The 14876-nt window shown below is 41.8% G+C and overlaps 1 protein-coding gene across 6 annotated transcripts in view; it reads right to left on the reverse strand.

The window, feature by feature from the left end:
- Nucleotides 1-14876, reverse strand: part of PDZD2 (PDZ domain containing 2) — a 355202-nt gene that overhangs the window by 139892 nt on the left and 200434 nt on the right. The window contains exon 1 of one of the 6 annotated variants that reach the window (XM_061615777.1): nt 9528-9726. The exons of the other annotated variants lie outside the window; for them this stretch is intronic. Coding sequence (XP_061471761.1) covers nt 9528-9604 — 77 coding nt within the window. The 5' untranslated portion in view covers nt 9605-9726. Of the gene's footprint in view, nt 1-9527; nt 9727-14876 lie in introns of those variants that run through there. 6 annotated transcript variants of the gene reach the window in all.

Here is a 14876-nt window from a genome sequence, read left to right on the forward strand (position 1 = left end):
ATTGTTAAAAATTCAAACTAGCTTGCATTTTCAAAGTGGCAGGAACGCGGTAGTCTCACAAGTCTTTCCATTATGTATGCAACTCCTGCCTCATCTGAGGAGGTTTCCTATCACACAACCGCTATGCCATATAGATGGTCGGTTCTAGAACAAGAGGAACCTGCAACAAAATATTGCAGCATGGAGGGCTCCTGTTCACCTTTCTAGCCAGCCATGCCCTCTACCAGGATACTCCATTCCATATTCCTATGCTCCCTAGATTTACTCCCCCCACAGAATCTCAAAGTTCTGTGGCCACTGAGTATTGCTCAATCCTCACTGGGCTGTTTTTTTTTGAGGGGGGGAGGGAGGATTTATCCTCTGGAGTTTTTCTTCTAGAGATTGTTTATACCTCTGCAAACCTTTGGCTTCTCCCAAGGCCGCCAATATCTCCCTTTTAGGATCACAGGAAGTCGCCTTATATCCCAAGTCCATCTAGATCCATCTAGCTCAGTACTGCCTACACTGATTGGCAGCAGCATCCCAGGATTTCAGGCAGGAGTATGCCCAGCCTTACTTGGAGATGCCAGGGATTGATCCTGGGGCCTTCTGCATGCAAGACAGATGCTCTAGCACACAGCCCTGTGTGAGGATAGTGCTATGTGTAGATGGTGTTGTTTTGGCAATACAAGGATCCATGCCATAGAGAAAATTCAGTGGCCTAACAAGGTTAGGAGCCCAGGTTGCCACCAGGGAACCCATCAGCGGCACTGTGCAGAGGGCATCTCAAGTCAGATGCCAGCTAATGTAAGAACAGCTGGAAGGATGCCAGTCCAGCAAGAACAAGGTAATCAAAACAGTCCCAGGTTGCTCTTCTTCCAGACCAGGGGAGAAGGCTTCTTGCACTTTTCATAGCTGTCTAGAAGAAGAAGAAGGGATCTCAAAAGGTGTCACTTTCCTCTCAATCCTTCACAGGCAACTATGCCTGCTAAAATCAGCTTCTACACAGCTATGGACGGTACAGGAGCTGTCTGGTCACCCTGAGGGCAGAGTTGAGGCACAAGACTTGCAAGCTTGGGAGTTGTTGCTTCTTGATCCCCAGCAACTCAGACCTCAACATGAATATCCAGGAGCAGTGGCGGCTGGTGGCTCCACCAGTCTCGGTCCGAAAGGACTAAAACCCGGAGCGGATTCCACTGCCCCACTGACATGAAGGCCACCATTGCCCAGGAGGTGTGTTTTGACAACTGCCCTCTCCAGTTCTGACCCTTCTGGAACTTGCAGTCCCCTCCACATGCTTTCCCTTTACCTCATAGGAAAGGTGTTCCCAAACCCTTGACTATTTTGGCTCCTTGTAAGGTCTGGGATTTTTTAGCTGAGCAGGAAGAGAACAAAGTGTGGTGGGGCACATCTGACAGAAGTTTATAAAGTAAGGAATGGCAGAGAGAAAGAAATGCTTCTCTTTTTTTCATCACACTGGAACCTCATCCAATAAGATCAACTGGCGATAAGTTCAGGACAGACATGAGAAAGCACTTATTTCCACATACAAATTATGGAATTCATTGTCACAAAATCCAGCGATAGCTACTAGCTTAGGTAGGCTTTTTCTAGAAGCATTGATCTACTAATCATGAAAATAAAATGAAACCTCCATGTCCAAAGGCAATGTATCTCTGAATACCAGATGTTGGAGATTAAGCAATTTGTACTCTCTACGATGTAGAAGCCCTGACATTTGGACCGAGGTGAAAGTGGTTCACAAAAAAAAGGGGGAGTTAATACAGCCTTGCAAATGCCCACCCATGAGTAAATACATACATTACAAAGCAAATTAAAATCTGCCACGTATGATCCGCACTGTGTTGTAGCAGTATTCTTACAAAAAGAATATGAAAATACAGAAGACAACCAGACATCACAGTTTACAGGGAGAGAGATTTTGTTAAGACTTTTTCAGAAAGACTGATGGTTTGTAAGAATCCTAACAATTACTGTGTAATGTGCCCATGTTCCTGTTAAATTTCACTAAAATTTCATACCTCTAGTCTGATCCAGTGGCTTCCAACTTTAATTTGTGTTCTTGGTTCACTGATTACATTTTATGTGTCCATTTGTGTCCACTGGGTGTCCAATATCTAGGATTGGGTGTCCATTGGACACACAACTATTACTTGTAAAATGCCTTGATGTTCTGTTTATGGCAGGGGCAAAACCTCTGGCCCTCCAGATGTTGCTGAACTACAACTCCCATCAGCCCCAGCAAGTATGATCAGTGGACGATGATGGGAGTTGAAGTTCAGCAACATCTGGAGGGCAAAGTTTTCACCACACTTGGTTTATGGTCTCCTTAGAGACATTTGCCCGGTCACTGCTAGAAGCAGAACTAGATGATCCCTTGGCCAGATCTAGCAGGTTTTTTTTTTTTATCAGGTTTGAATGCCTGCCTTGTTCATTTCTGATCTCTCTGGATCAGGGGAGAGCAGAAGGTAGAATTAGATCTACTGGGTGTTTTAAAGCAGATCAACAAGTATTTCTGACTCCCAGCTGCTTAACAACAGCAGCAACAAAAATGACTTCTCTCCCATCCTAAATTATACTGCTGATATGAAGAAAGCTTAGGGCAATGGTGGTGAACCTGTGGCACTCCAGATGTTGGTTGGCCATATCCCATCAGCCCTAGCCAGCATGGCTAATAGTGGGTGATGATGGGAGTTATAGTCCAATAACCTCTGGAAGGTCACAGGTTCCCCATCCTTGGTCAAGGGTACACAGGAGTGAATTTGTGTGTGGAAAGACTGGAAGCTCCATTCAGTTCTCATACTTAAAACAAATTCCTAGGCAAAAGTATATGACTTTAGTGCCAGACTGTAGCTGTGGCTGTACTCTTCCATTGAACTAGCAGCCTCATACCCAGAGTTGCTTGGGAATTCCAAGAAACCAAAAAATCAGTGTAGTTTTGAGATCAATGGTTAAAATCAGTGCAGTTTTGAAAGGTCCAGTCCACCAGCTTGATTCAAAATGTCAGCCAATGGTATCCAAACGAAAACATGCTCCTTGATCCTAGAAACCATCATGCAAAATTTGGTTATGATATCTTAAGAGGTGTCCAAATGCACCGTGAACACACAATTTTCCAAAAACATACAGCGGATTACATATACAAAATTTTAATAACACAGGCAGGAGTTTTTAACCACCATACCGCATGAGAATGAGGAAATGAAGGCTATTTTGCACGAGAGTCATCGGTATGAACTGATCCTATGTGATTTTCAAGGAGGTCTCATGGGGCTTTGCACCATTTGAGATCAACATTGGCTTCAGCCTGTTTCATCAGATTCACCTGATGAAGTAAGCTCTTGCCATGACAGCTCATGCTACTCATAAACCACAGCACTTTTTATCTGTTTGAATTATATAGTTCTCACTTAATGGCTGTACAACCAAATCCCAAGCACAAGGCAGCAGGGGAGTAATCTGACTCACCGTTAGGATGGGGAAAGTAGCTGAATTATTCAGGCAGGAGTGTCTGGGAGCTGTACAGAAAAACATGCCAAAGCAAATTGTCTGCTGATCCCAAAGGATACACGCATTTAAGATGAGGGATTTTGGCAAATTCCTACACGGAAATAGGAACTGGCTTAGAGGTGCGAAGATTTTAAAGGTGCAAGGAAAGTAATGAGGCATAATAAAATGTTATAATAAAAATTATAAAATCTAAGCGATGCAATGCAGAATTAAACAACGCCTTCTTCAGCCACAGAATAGTAACGTTTCTTCTATGTTGTGCCACACCTGTAAAAAGTTACTTATTTTGTGATTTCATGCTTGCAGTGAATCAGAGTTGGCTTGAGAGCACGGAAGTAGATTATGTGGTTACATCTTTTATTGTTTTACTTAATTTTTCTGCAAAGAAAAGTTTGGTAAAGAATAGGGCCGAGATGAATGGGGTGGAAAGAAATTTTCATGAATGCTTTCATCAGCATCAAAAGGCAAATAATCACCTTCTCCCCCCGCCCCCCCCGAATTGTTTTAAAAGAGGATGAAAGTTTTTCTTCAGAAAGCACTGCCCTCCTTGGTGTCATCACATTCACTATGTGATCTCTGGCTGGCTGGAGAAAGATCCCCTAAATGGGCAGGGTGGTGGCTGTGATGCTGAAGGAGCAACAAGGTAAAAGAAGGGAAACAAGGTGAACATTCACAAATGCACAGTGTCTTCCTCCAGGAAACATTTCTTCCTCACAGCTTTTCGATCCATCTAGCACAGCCTTGGAAGCAAAGAAACAGGAAGTCTGATCATAAGAATCAGGGAGATGTGCTCAGCAGTTGCCTCCATTTTACATATAGCTAATTTGGCCTGTGAAATAGGTAAGAGCATAAGAAGAGCTTGCTGGATCAGGCCAGTGGCCCATCTAGTCCAGCATCCTGTTCTCACAGTGGCCAACCAGATGCCTTATGGGATGCTCACAAGCAGGACCTGTGCACACAGTGCTCCCCTTGCCGCGGTTTCCAGTAACTGTTATTCACTTCACATGCACACCAACTGATCATTTCAGATGATATTTTCCTCTACCCATGCTCTGCTCAGCGTCTGAGGCCTTGCTCCAGATTCCTTGGTCTTACGAGATGTGATGGGCAATTTCTAGGAGGGGGGGCTTTTCTGTGATGGCTCTCACCCTGTGTAATTCTGTGCCAGGCCCTGACACTATGGTCTTTTACACAATTAGTTAAAACATGCCTGTCCAAAAAAAAAGCATTTGACTGAATGTTTCTCTAGCCATTATTATAGTACCATTCCCTTTGTAGTTGTGTTTTATGATACATTGTTTGAATGAAATTTGATGATTTTTTAATATTTGTTTGAAATTTGATGTTTTCTATGTTGCTATGTGGTTGTGTTTTGTACACACCAGTACACGCATAAACCCAAGCCAGATATTAAGTCATATGTGCAGTAACCAATATGGATGCACCCCATTGCACCTGCACTAGTTCCAGACAGCCATCCAATCAGAGCCAGACCTTAGAATTTGCTTATTCAGCAAGCCTGAGCCCCACAAGGCACAAAGGGCTTCTGCTGAAACTGCAGCAAGTCTCTCATCAATATGCATGGTTGGAGACACTACCACCACTGCCCCGCAAAAAAAGTAAAAGAGTAGCAAATGCAGAATCCCTCCATTCTCCCACATTTCTGTTTTGTTGCTAAAGCACACGTGCCAATGGGACCCAAGCAAGAAAAGACTACACAGAGGAGTATTTGGCAATGCAGGAAAGGAGCAAAGGCAGAGGAAGCAGATTAGAACCAGGTAATCAAGGCATTAAGGCACAGGGCAAACAGGGAATCTAGGACAGGCAGACTAGACAGGTGAGATAACAGATGGATCAGGAAAGGTAGCAAAGAGATCTCCAAGTCATATCAATTAATTAACCTGGCTTTCTGTTCCAAAGTACAGGCGGGCTTTTTGTTTGGCACGTTTTGATGCACTACCCTTTTGGAGGGTAGATATGAGAAGGTACCAAGAAATCAGAGATATTGCCTTTGTAGTATATGTGAAGTGGAGTCGATTCTGCATGTCCTTTTTAAATGTAAATTGTATGCTCAAGTTAGAAATGATCTTTTATGTCCCATTACTCATGCTATTTCTGGTTGTACGATGGATGCTCTTTTACTAATTCTCCTCCAGGGTCTGGATAAATATATCACCTTATCTGTAGCCAAATTTCTGAACCAGGCCATGATGATAAGAAAGAATCTGATCAAGTATAACCCTTGATTTGTGAATTTGATAACCTTTGCTTACGCTCATATATCCATTGTCACTCTGCTATGTGATTATTGTTGTTATGTATATGATATGTTTGTGATGGTCTGTGGACTATGCAATAAAGATTGAATTAATTACTCAGGATAAAGTCATGGAGGTCAAAGTGCTGCTTTTGACCTATTAATCCCCACGTGGCTTGGGCCCAAAGTTCCTATAGGAATGCTTTTCCCCATATGTATCGATCTGTGTCCCAAGATAATCAAATGAGGTCCAACTGAAGTAGGGCGAGTGGCAATGGGAGACAGTCCTTTCAGTGGGGCCCCCTCTCTCGGCTGTGGAACTCTCCCCCTAGAGAGCCCCATCTGACACCTACAAAGGTATCTTTTTGGCACCGGCCAAAGATGCTTCTGCTCACCCAGGCCTTTTTCACTAATTATTGATTTTTTTTAGTTTCTGCTCTGACAAGGTTGTATCCTATGTTAGTCCTACTCAAAATAGGTCCATTGAAGTCAGTAAACATGGCTAACATATGTTCCTTACTTTTAATGGGTCTGCTTTGAGTAGAATCTAGTTCAGCCTTTCCCAACCAGTGTGCCTCCAGATGTTGTTGGACCACAACTCCCATCAGCCTCAGCCAGCATTGCTAATGGTCAGGAAAGATGGGAATTGTGGTCCAACAACATCTGGAGGCACACTGGTTGGGAAAGGCTGAAAGTTGGATACAACCTACAGGATTTAGACACTTTGTTTGTGCCCCGATGGCATTATTATAGCTCTTGTTAGATAAATTTATATTTTTCTTGTGTGCGAATCTTATTTGATGTGATATTTTATTGTATTATTTCATTTGTGCTTTGCGTTGCCTAGGTCAGCCTTTCCCAACTAGTGGGCCACCAGATGTTGTTGGACCACAACTCCCATCAGCCTCAGCCAGCATTGCCAATGGTCAGGAAAGATGGGAATTGTGGTCTAACAACATCTGGTGGCCCACTAGTTGGGAAAGGCTGGCCTAGGTAAATGCATCACTTCCAGATGTTGTTGAACTACAACTCCCATCATCCCTGGCCATTAGACATGCTTACTGGGGCTGCTGGGAATTGTAGTTCAGGAACATCCAGAGGACCAGAGGTTCCCCACACCTGGCCTAAAAGACTACCTGTTAACAGGCAACTAATAAATGTAATAAATTAATAAACACAGCACGTCATCTACAGATGTATGCTGTGGTATTTGATGCTGCACCAAAGTTGCTGCTATTCTCTGCTCTCATAGTGGCACAGAGAACCAAAGTCTGTTTCCCAGAGACTATGGTTTCAGATCCATGGCACCAGACAAGGCGTTGCTTATTGAATATTTAAAACATGTTGTTCAAATGTATGCTAAAGACTGTGGTCTCTTTATATAGCCACCTATTTCTTACAAGGCTACACAGAGACCTGCTATACCTTCCAGGTTTGAACCCATTCATTGCAGTGGAGGCAGTGGAGCCATGACTGCATTCCTCTTCTGCATGCAAAATATGCTCCCACCCACAGATTTAATTTATATCCCGCCCTTCCTCCCACAAGGAGCCCAGTGCAGCAAACAAAAACACTACAAACCCTCTAATACATCTTAAAAACAAAACTTTAAAACATATTAAAACAAAACATCTTAAAAACATCTTTAAAAAACAACTATAAAAACATATTCAAAAGCAATTCCAGCCCAGATGCAGACTGGGGTAAGGTCTCTACTTAAAAAGGCATGTTGAAAGAGGAAGGTCTTTAATAGGTGCTGAAAAGATAACAGAGATGGTCGGTGCCACAACACTAAAGGTCCACTTCCTACATTGTGCGAAACGGACCTCCTGATAAGATGGTACTGCAGGAGGTCCTCACTTGCAGAGCACAGTGATCAGCTGGGTATACACCCCTGACCAACGGTTTAAAGCTCAACACTGAACTCCTTCCCCACTTAAAAAGCTGTTCCCCCTTCAAAAGTATGTTAAAAGCGGCTAAACCCCAGGAGTTCCTCAGAATTTGTGGTGGCAAGTTTAACAAGGTTCTGTAGGTTCTGTAACTATTGGTTGTGATTTTAATGTGCTAATGGTTTTACGTTCATTGTCTAATGTAATTTATATTTTTGGCTGTACGTCGCCCAGAGTGGCTGGACAACCTCCCAGATGGGTGACTAATAAATCCAATTAATAATAATAATAATAATAATAATAATAATAAATAAATAAATAAATAATAAACAACTATTCAACCAGACAAAGGCTAGAACAGCTCTTTGCAGTGGTTTTTTCTCTTCTCAAAATTGCTGTTACTTGGCAGAGCTTGCGTTGTTTTGAAGTCAGCCTCTTTACTGCCTTTTCATTATGCTTGAAGAAAAGATATGCAGCCAGGTTCTATATGTGTTTACTGACAATGACAAGTAAGCCCCATCAAATTCAGCAGGACTTGCATCCTAGTAAATGTACTTAATATTGCAGCCATAGGAAAGAGAAGCTTAGATCCCTAAATGTATTTCTTGGAGAGACTATTCTCAATGTAGCTAATATTGGATTAGCTCTGGAAGGTGAAACCCCCCCTGAAATTATGGTTGTTGTTGTTGTTTTAAAAAAAGGTTGTATACCACTGGTATGGGGCTAGGCATAGAATCAACCCTGAGGATCTTGTTTACTGGACTGCACCATTGCTTGCTGCACAGCTCAGTAGATTCGGGGCTAGGTCATACTTGCTCAATCTGCCACATATGCAGATAGATTTATAATGCCTTTGATTCACAATTATTAAAAGCAACATTTTTTAAAAGTGCCGTTTTGCAATAGATACACTCAAAGCGCAGCTTTGCAAAGGGATGGACAGAGCAGACCCATTCTACTTCAACGGCAGCAATAGCTGAACACACTGTTATTAAACAGAACAACGTAGTGGTCTTCATCCTTAGTCCCCAGATGTTGTTGGACTACATCATCCCCAACCAGCTTAGCCAATGATCAGGGATAGTAAGAGTTGCAGTCCAACAATATCTGAAGATCCAGCTTTGAAAAACACTGCTATAGCCCATATACAAAATCACAAACATGTTAGGAACCAGGCAATCCATTCCTAGATTTTACTTTCACAATGCCGAACCCTGCTAGATATTCCAATGCAGCTTTGTTCAATTGCAACAGTACTTCCAGAATGGAATTTATTTCATTACTTCAAGTTCAGTTCCACTGTGACAACACTATGAACAGTAAGCTCTTGTCCCAGCCGATGAAACACACATTTCAAGCATAAGATTCCAAAACTATCCCTGTACCGGTCAGGCATACTTTGAGCTAGCATAACGCACTAGATGGTTGCAATTTGTCTACAGCATTTAAAATACAAATTAAAGCTGTTAGTTTCCCAATTCAAACTGTAGCCACCCAGAGTACATATTTTAATGCAACAATTATAAACAGTTGAAATAAAAGGTATTTTCCAACACAAGGATAAGAACTGAAGAAATAAAGTAAATCTCTCTCTCTCTCTCTCTCTCTCTCTCTCTCTCTCACACACACACACACACACACACACACACACACGTTGAGGGAGTGACAAGTCAAATGCCTTCCAACCTGTGGTGGAAAAGTAAGAAATATCTTCTTAACACAGAATACAATGTCAAACTTTTGGTAAATAAAGCTCTCAGCCAAGGAAAAAAATAGGGAGGTATGCATACTTTGGGAAGCTACAGGAACCTTTTACAAGTTGGAACAAATCTGAAACTCAGCAAAGTTTTCCTATCTCGACTTCCCCTTACCTGCTGGAAAAGTTTGCTCTGCCAACTAGCACAGCCTGAACTCCAACTGCATGAGAGGGGAAAGAACTCCTTTTCATTTATCCTCATTTATCCACCTGCCATTTCACAATTTTACTTGCTGTGAGATGGAATGTGAAGCACGCCAGGGTCCTGCCCCAGACTTCCTGTCGATGATCCATGTTCCAAGTGTGCCCCACATCTGATTTCACCTCTTCGTTCTCCACCCTCTTCTACTTCACCTCCTTTGGCACAAGCATGCCCCGCCCAATCCACTCTTGAGCATGTTTCACTTAAGAATGCTTCCAGCTAAATGGCATTCATCAGAAAGTTATCTATTGCTTTGGCTGGGCTGCAAGTCGAAGCATTTGTTTCCAACTATTATTTGGCATGAGAATCGCAGATTTAAAATATAAAATGCAAACACTGTTAAGAGCTATTGGGAAAGGGAGAAGAAAACAAACACCTATAGACCACTAAATGTAAGCTGGTGTCATTTGCACCCATCTGTGCCTCTTCAGATTGTAGGTGGGGTGGCTCATGGTTGGATGCTCTGCCATACCAAAAAAAAAAAAAGGACCGCCACATAGAAAGCTAGCTGTGCAATCCTGTAGCATGTTTACTCAAAAGAAGTCCCACTGTGTTCAACAGGGCTTAGGCCCAGGAAAGCAGGCCCGGGATTTTAGCCAAAATGTCAGACAGAAGAGTTCTTATCCTAATTTTCTATGTGCAGGGCTTTTTATTTTTTCAATATGAAAGAGCAGTATTCAACCACATTCAGATATATTGCTAAACTATGCTTAAGCATTATGAGAACGAATCTCAATGGGTTTTGGGGCCACACACTCCCCCTCTGCTTCTCCAACACAACTGCAAAAGGAGATCAGAAACTTGTGATTCCATTTTAGATTAACTGCAGGTTAGCTTGTCATCCAAACTCTATAAATTGTGGTTAGTCTTTACCATTTTGAAACAAACCAGCTTTATAAACTTATGGTATGATGTTAGCTAGTTTCAACCAACCATAGTTAAAGTTAACCACAGTTTGTCTAGGTTTGGACATCTTGACAAGCTGCAGTTAATCTAAAACAGAAGCAGAAGCTTCCAAGCCCTACTCACAGCTGTGACAGAGAAGGAAAGGGCATGACAGCTCATTCTCATAACACCAAGCTATGGTTTGTTTGAACCAGCCCAAGGTCTGAAAGATAGTGTGAACTGGGAAACCAAAAGAAGAGATTGCAAAGACAGAGATTAATTATCAGTACAACAGCATTTCAACCAACATGATGTTTTTTAAAGTTCTGTTAGGCAATTGGCACATATGCTTTGAGTGGTGACCATGTTCAATTTAATCCTGGCACTGCCCATTAGGAATGCACTGGGATTGATCCCTTGATCTCCACAGGCCTTCAAGTTTCCCAAGGAAAAGAGCACTTAAGTTACTGCTAGATCTTCCAGCTGTCTTTTTCTACTCAGCTACCACAGGCCAAGTGCTATGCCAGCATTAAGCTAGAGGTCAACCAGAATAGTAGCAAATTTATGTTTTTTCACAAAGTAGTATGACTAAAAAGCAGCAGCAAAAATTTTCAGACAGATACAGAGCTGGAAAAGCACTGTGACAATTCCAGTAACACATTAAATTCACATTCATCACTGAATAGAAGGCTCTTAATTAAGCGAATATTTAGCAGATGAAAACTTTCACCTGCATCAAATTGCACAATTGTATGTAAACAGGAAATATTTTACATGCTACCCTTGGAACTCTCCAGTCAAATCAGTGAAGTTTCTGCCTTGTTTGCACCTGTCATTTGCTACACAAACCCTTTGAAAACACAGAGGGCTGGCTTCTTCTGATAATGAAAGTTGCACAGATAGCAACTACCGTGAATGGCTAGCTGGACACAACTGTCCACAACAAACAGCTACAGAACTGCACACATGCATGCACACAAAATAAATCAAATGTCTGCATCCTCATTCATATTTTATTTGCACATCAGTCATGAGCTCTGCTATGAATTAGGATGTACTTGGTCATGGTTGTTTTTTAAAAAAGGATGAAGTACAGGCTAGACTTGTTAATGAGACTTCTATTTCTTCAAATAGCAATCCAGATAATACTCTAAACTGGTTCCCCCCCCATCCTCAAACTAGGGACAAGGGATCAGATGTCCCCACCTGTAAGAAGGACATATGAAGCTGCTTTGTACCAGGTCAGACTGCACATCCATCTAGCTAACTAATATAGTATTGTCTACTCCGACTGGCAGCAGTTTTCCACGACCTCAGGTAAAAGGTATTTTCCATTACTTGCTATATGATCAGTGGCGGTTGGTGGTTCCATGTGGAGCAGTGGAATCCACTCCGGGTATTAGTTCAAACTTTCAAGAAACTATATAAGGTGCTTTAGTTCAGGCTAAAACCTGGAACGGATTCCACTGGCGCAATGACATGGAGCCCCAGATGCCACTTAAGAACATAAGAAAAGCCTGCTGGATCAGGCCAGTGGCCCATCTAGTCCAGCATCCTGTTCTCACAGTGGCCAATATGATTCTTATAAAAAAAGAACTGGAGATGGCAGTGATCGAACATGGAATAGTGGGGCTTCCTGTATTCAAAGCATCTACCCTACGACTGAGCTACGGCAAGGTAGGTGTGGTGCAAATAGCGATTTATTTATTGTTTTTAATGTTTGTAAGTTGCCCCCCCCCAAGAATATTTCATTTTATTTTTGGTCTACAAATATCAGTAGAGTATAAAACAATGCATAACACACAACGAAGCAAAAACAAAAACAGAGCTTTGATCACATTGTAGCATCTAAAGAAGTCAATTTTTTGTTGATTGTCCTTGTTTAGTAATTGTTCTCTTTTTCATTTTGAGTTTTCTTATACAGTCTTGTCAGAGAAGTCTATGTATGTAAGTTACTTTGAGTTCATTTTTAAACAAAAAGTGACTAATAAATCTGAAGAAGAATAACAACAATAATAATTCAGTCAAGGCTCAAGACTTTTCAAAATTCAGATTGCAACCATCTTGATGTGTGTACTTATACCCAAATTCTGGGTTGGACAGAATCCCTCCCTCCCATAGCCATGTGAAGCTTCACTGGCCAACTTGCCAGGTCTCTGATTTTCTCCCTCACATGTTCACTGATACTTGTGGTGGTTGCTACACTAGCTAGCATGTACCAGTCTTGTTCTCTTATGTTCCCTTGTGATATTGCAATAATTAGGTTGTCCCAGCCTCAGTGAAAGCAGGTGCATGACACAAGCGATGGCAATGAAACAGTAATTGACCCAATACACAATTTAACACTGTTTTAAGGCATCTGAAATGCTTACGATTATTTCAAAACGTAAGAGCTTAATGGGGCATAATGGAGACCTCTGATTTTTGAAGTTTGACTCTTACAACCATAGGAATAGGATGACCAATATATGTATTCTTGGGGGCCACTGTATTCTCTAGAATGCGGTCTGGTGGCAGAAGTATAGAAATGTGAAGCCTCCCCCTCCACACAAAAATTGGAACCAAATTGTTTCCCTCTCTGCATTTTTTCCAAATATTTTTTCAGTTTTTCAAGTGGAAAAACTTGGACGTTTAGATAACTGTTTTTCAAAGCTTTTCATGAAATAGTACCTCTTCTGGAGTAATGAATATTTTTTGAAGCAGCGATTGAAAATATACAACCAATTCAAAATGCTGAAAATCTCTTAGAATCGTTATGATAGCCTTACTATTTGTTTGTGTTAATCTGGGTTATGAAACAAGCAACATCCTTAAGATTTGATTTTGGAAGAGCATTAACGTTCAGATATTTCAGAATACAGTTGTCTTTCCTTCTTCCTGAAACATCCATGTATATTGTGATGGGAACAGTTTTTAATGGCACACATCCCCCAAACCTAGTCCCCCTCCCAGCAGTAGCAGCTGGTGGCTCCATGTCAGTGGGGCAGTGAAATCCACTCCAGATTTTAGTTCAAGCTTTCAAGGAGCTGTCCAAGATGCTTCAGCCCACTAACATGCCGCCACCGGCCGCCACTGCCTCCAGTATACTTATTTTAAGCTCTGAAGAGCTTGAGTTAGGCAATTCCTTCTCTCCACTACCACCACCACCTACCATTCTCTCTCTCTGTCCTAATGCCCTAACATGTCTTAACTGACTTTACTGATCACACAGTTAACAGAGCTCACACAGTCTTCAGGTTCAGGTTCCTTTAGATCCTTCCCCCCACGCCTCCCCAGGGTAGACGTGAGAGATACCTATTATGAACCACAGCAGCACCAGAGTTTGCCATTAGTATATATGATGAAATCTTCAGACACTGAGATGGTGGAGGCTGGTCCATTTTGGCAAATGGGGCACAGCTTCACCAACTTCAGTCTGCTCTCAATCAAACCCTGCCCACCTCCCTTCCTATTTGTAGCCAATCTGGGGAGCAGCACATGGCCTATCAGCATCCTCCTCCTTGGTCTCAGTGCTGCCATTATAGAACTCAACAGGTTCTATAATGGAGGATGGGGACAAAATTATAAAAAGTTGGCTTTGTCTGTCATTGGTTCCAGCTCCACTAACTGTTTGGACTCCCTGCCTTCCACCTTGCTCATCTAAATGGGCACCAGCCACCAGTGACTAAAGAAATAAACATATTTTGACTGATACATTGTTTACAGAGATGGAGTAAAACATAAATAAAATAAAAATGGGTTTGGGATAGCTAATTTATACTATTTTTATTTATTAGATTTATATCCCGCCCTCCGTCCCAGTAGGAGCCCTATGTTACCAACCTATGTTGTGGCCACACTTTGAATTAAAGGGATCTGGGGAGATCCAAGAAATTACAGGCTACTTAGCTTAACATCTGTTTCAGGAAAACTAGTGGAAAGGATTATGAAAGATAGAATTACCAGACATATAGAAGAACAAGTCTTGCTGAAGGAGAACTAGCATGGCTTCTGCAAGGGTAAATCCTATCTAACTAACCTTTTAGAGTTATTTGGGTGGAGTGATCTGGTAGACACTGTGCACTTTGATTTTCAAAAAGCTTTAGATACAGATTTTCACTAAAGACTTCTGAGTAAGCTTAGGAGTAATGGGATACGGGGACAGGTCCTCTTATGGATCAATAATTGTTTGAAAAACAAGAAGCAGAGAGTTTGAATAAATGAGCAGTTCTCACAATGGAGGGATGTAAGAAGCAGGGGTCCCTCAAGCATCTGTATTGCAACCGGTGCTTTCTAACTTGATGTGGAGTTAGGGGTCAGCAGTGAGGGGGGCAAGTTTGCTTATAACACCAAATTGTTCAAAGAGGTAAAAACAAAAAGAGATTGCAAGGAGCTCCA

This window comes from Rhineura floridana, chromosome 1 (genome assembly GCF_030035675.1).
Source record: "Rhineura floridana isolate rRhiFlo1 chromosome 1, rRhiFlo1.hap2, whole genome shotgun sequence".
NCBI lineage: Eukaryota > Metazoa > Chordata > Lepidosauria > Squamata > Rhineuridae > Rhineura > Rhineura floridana.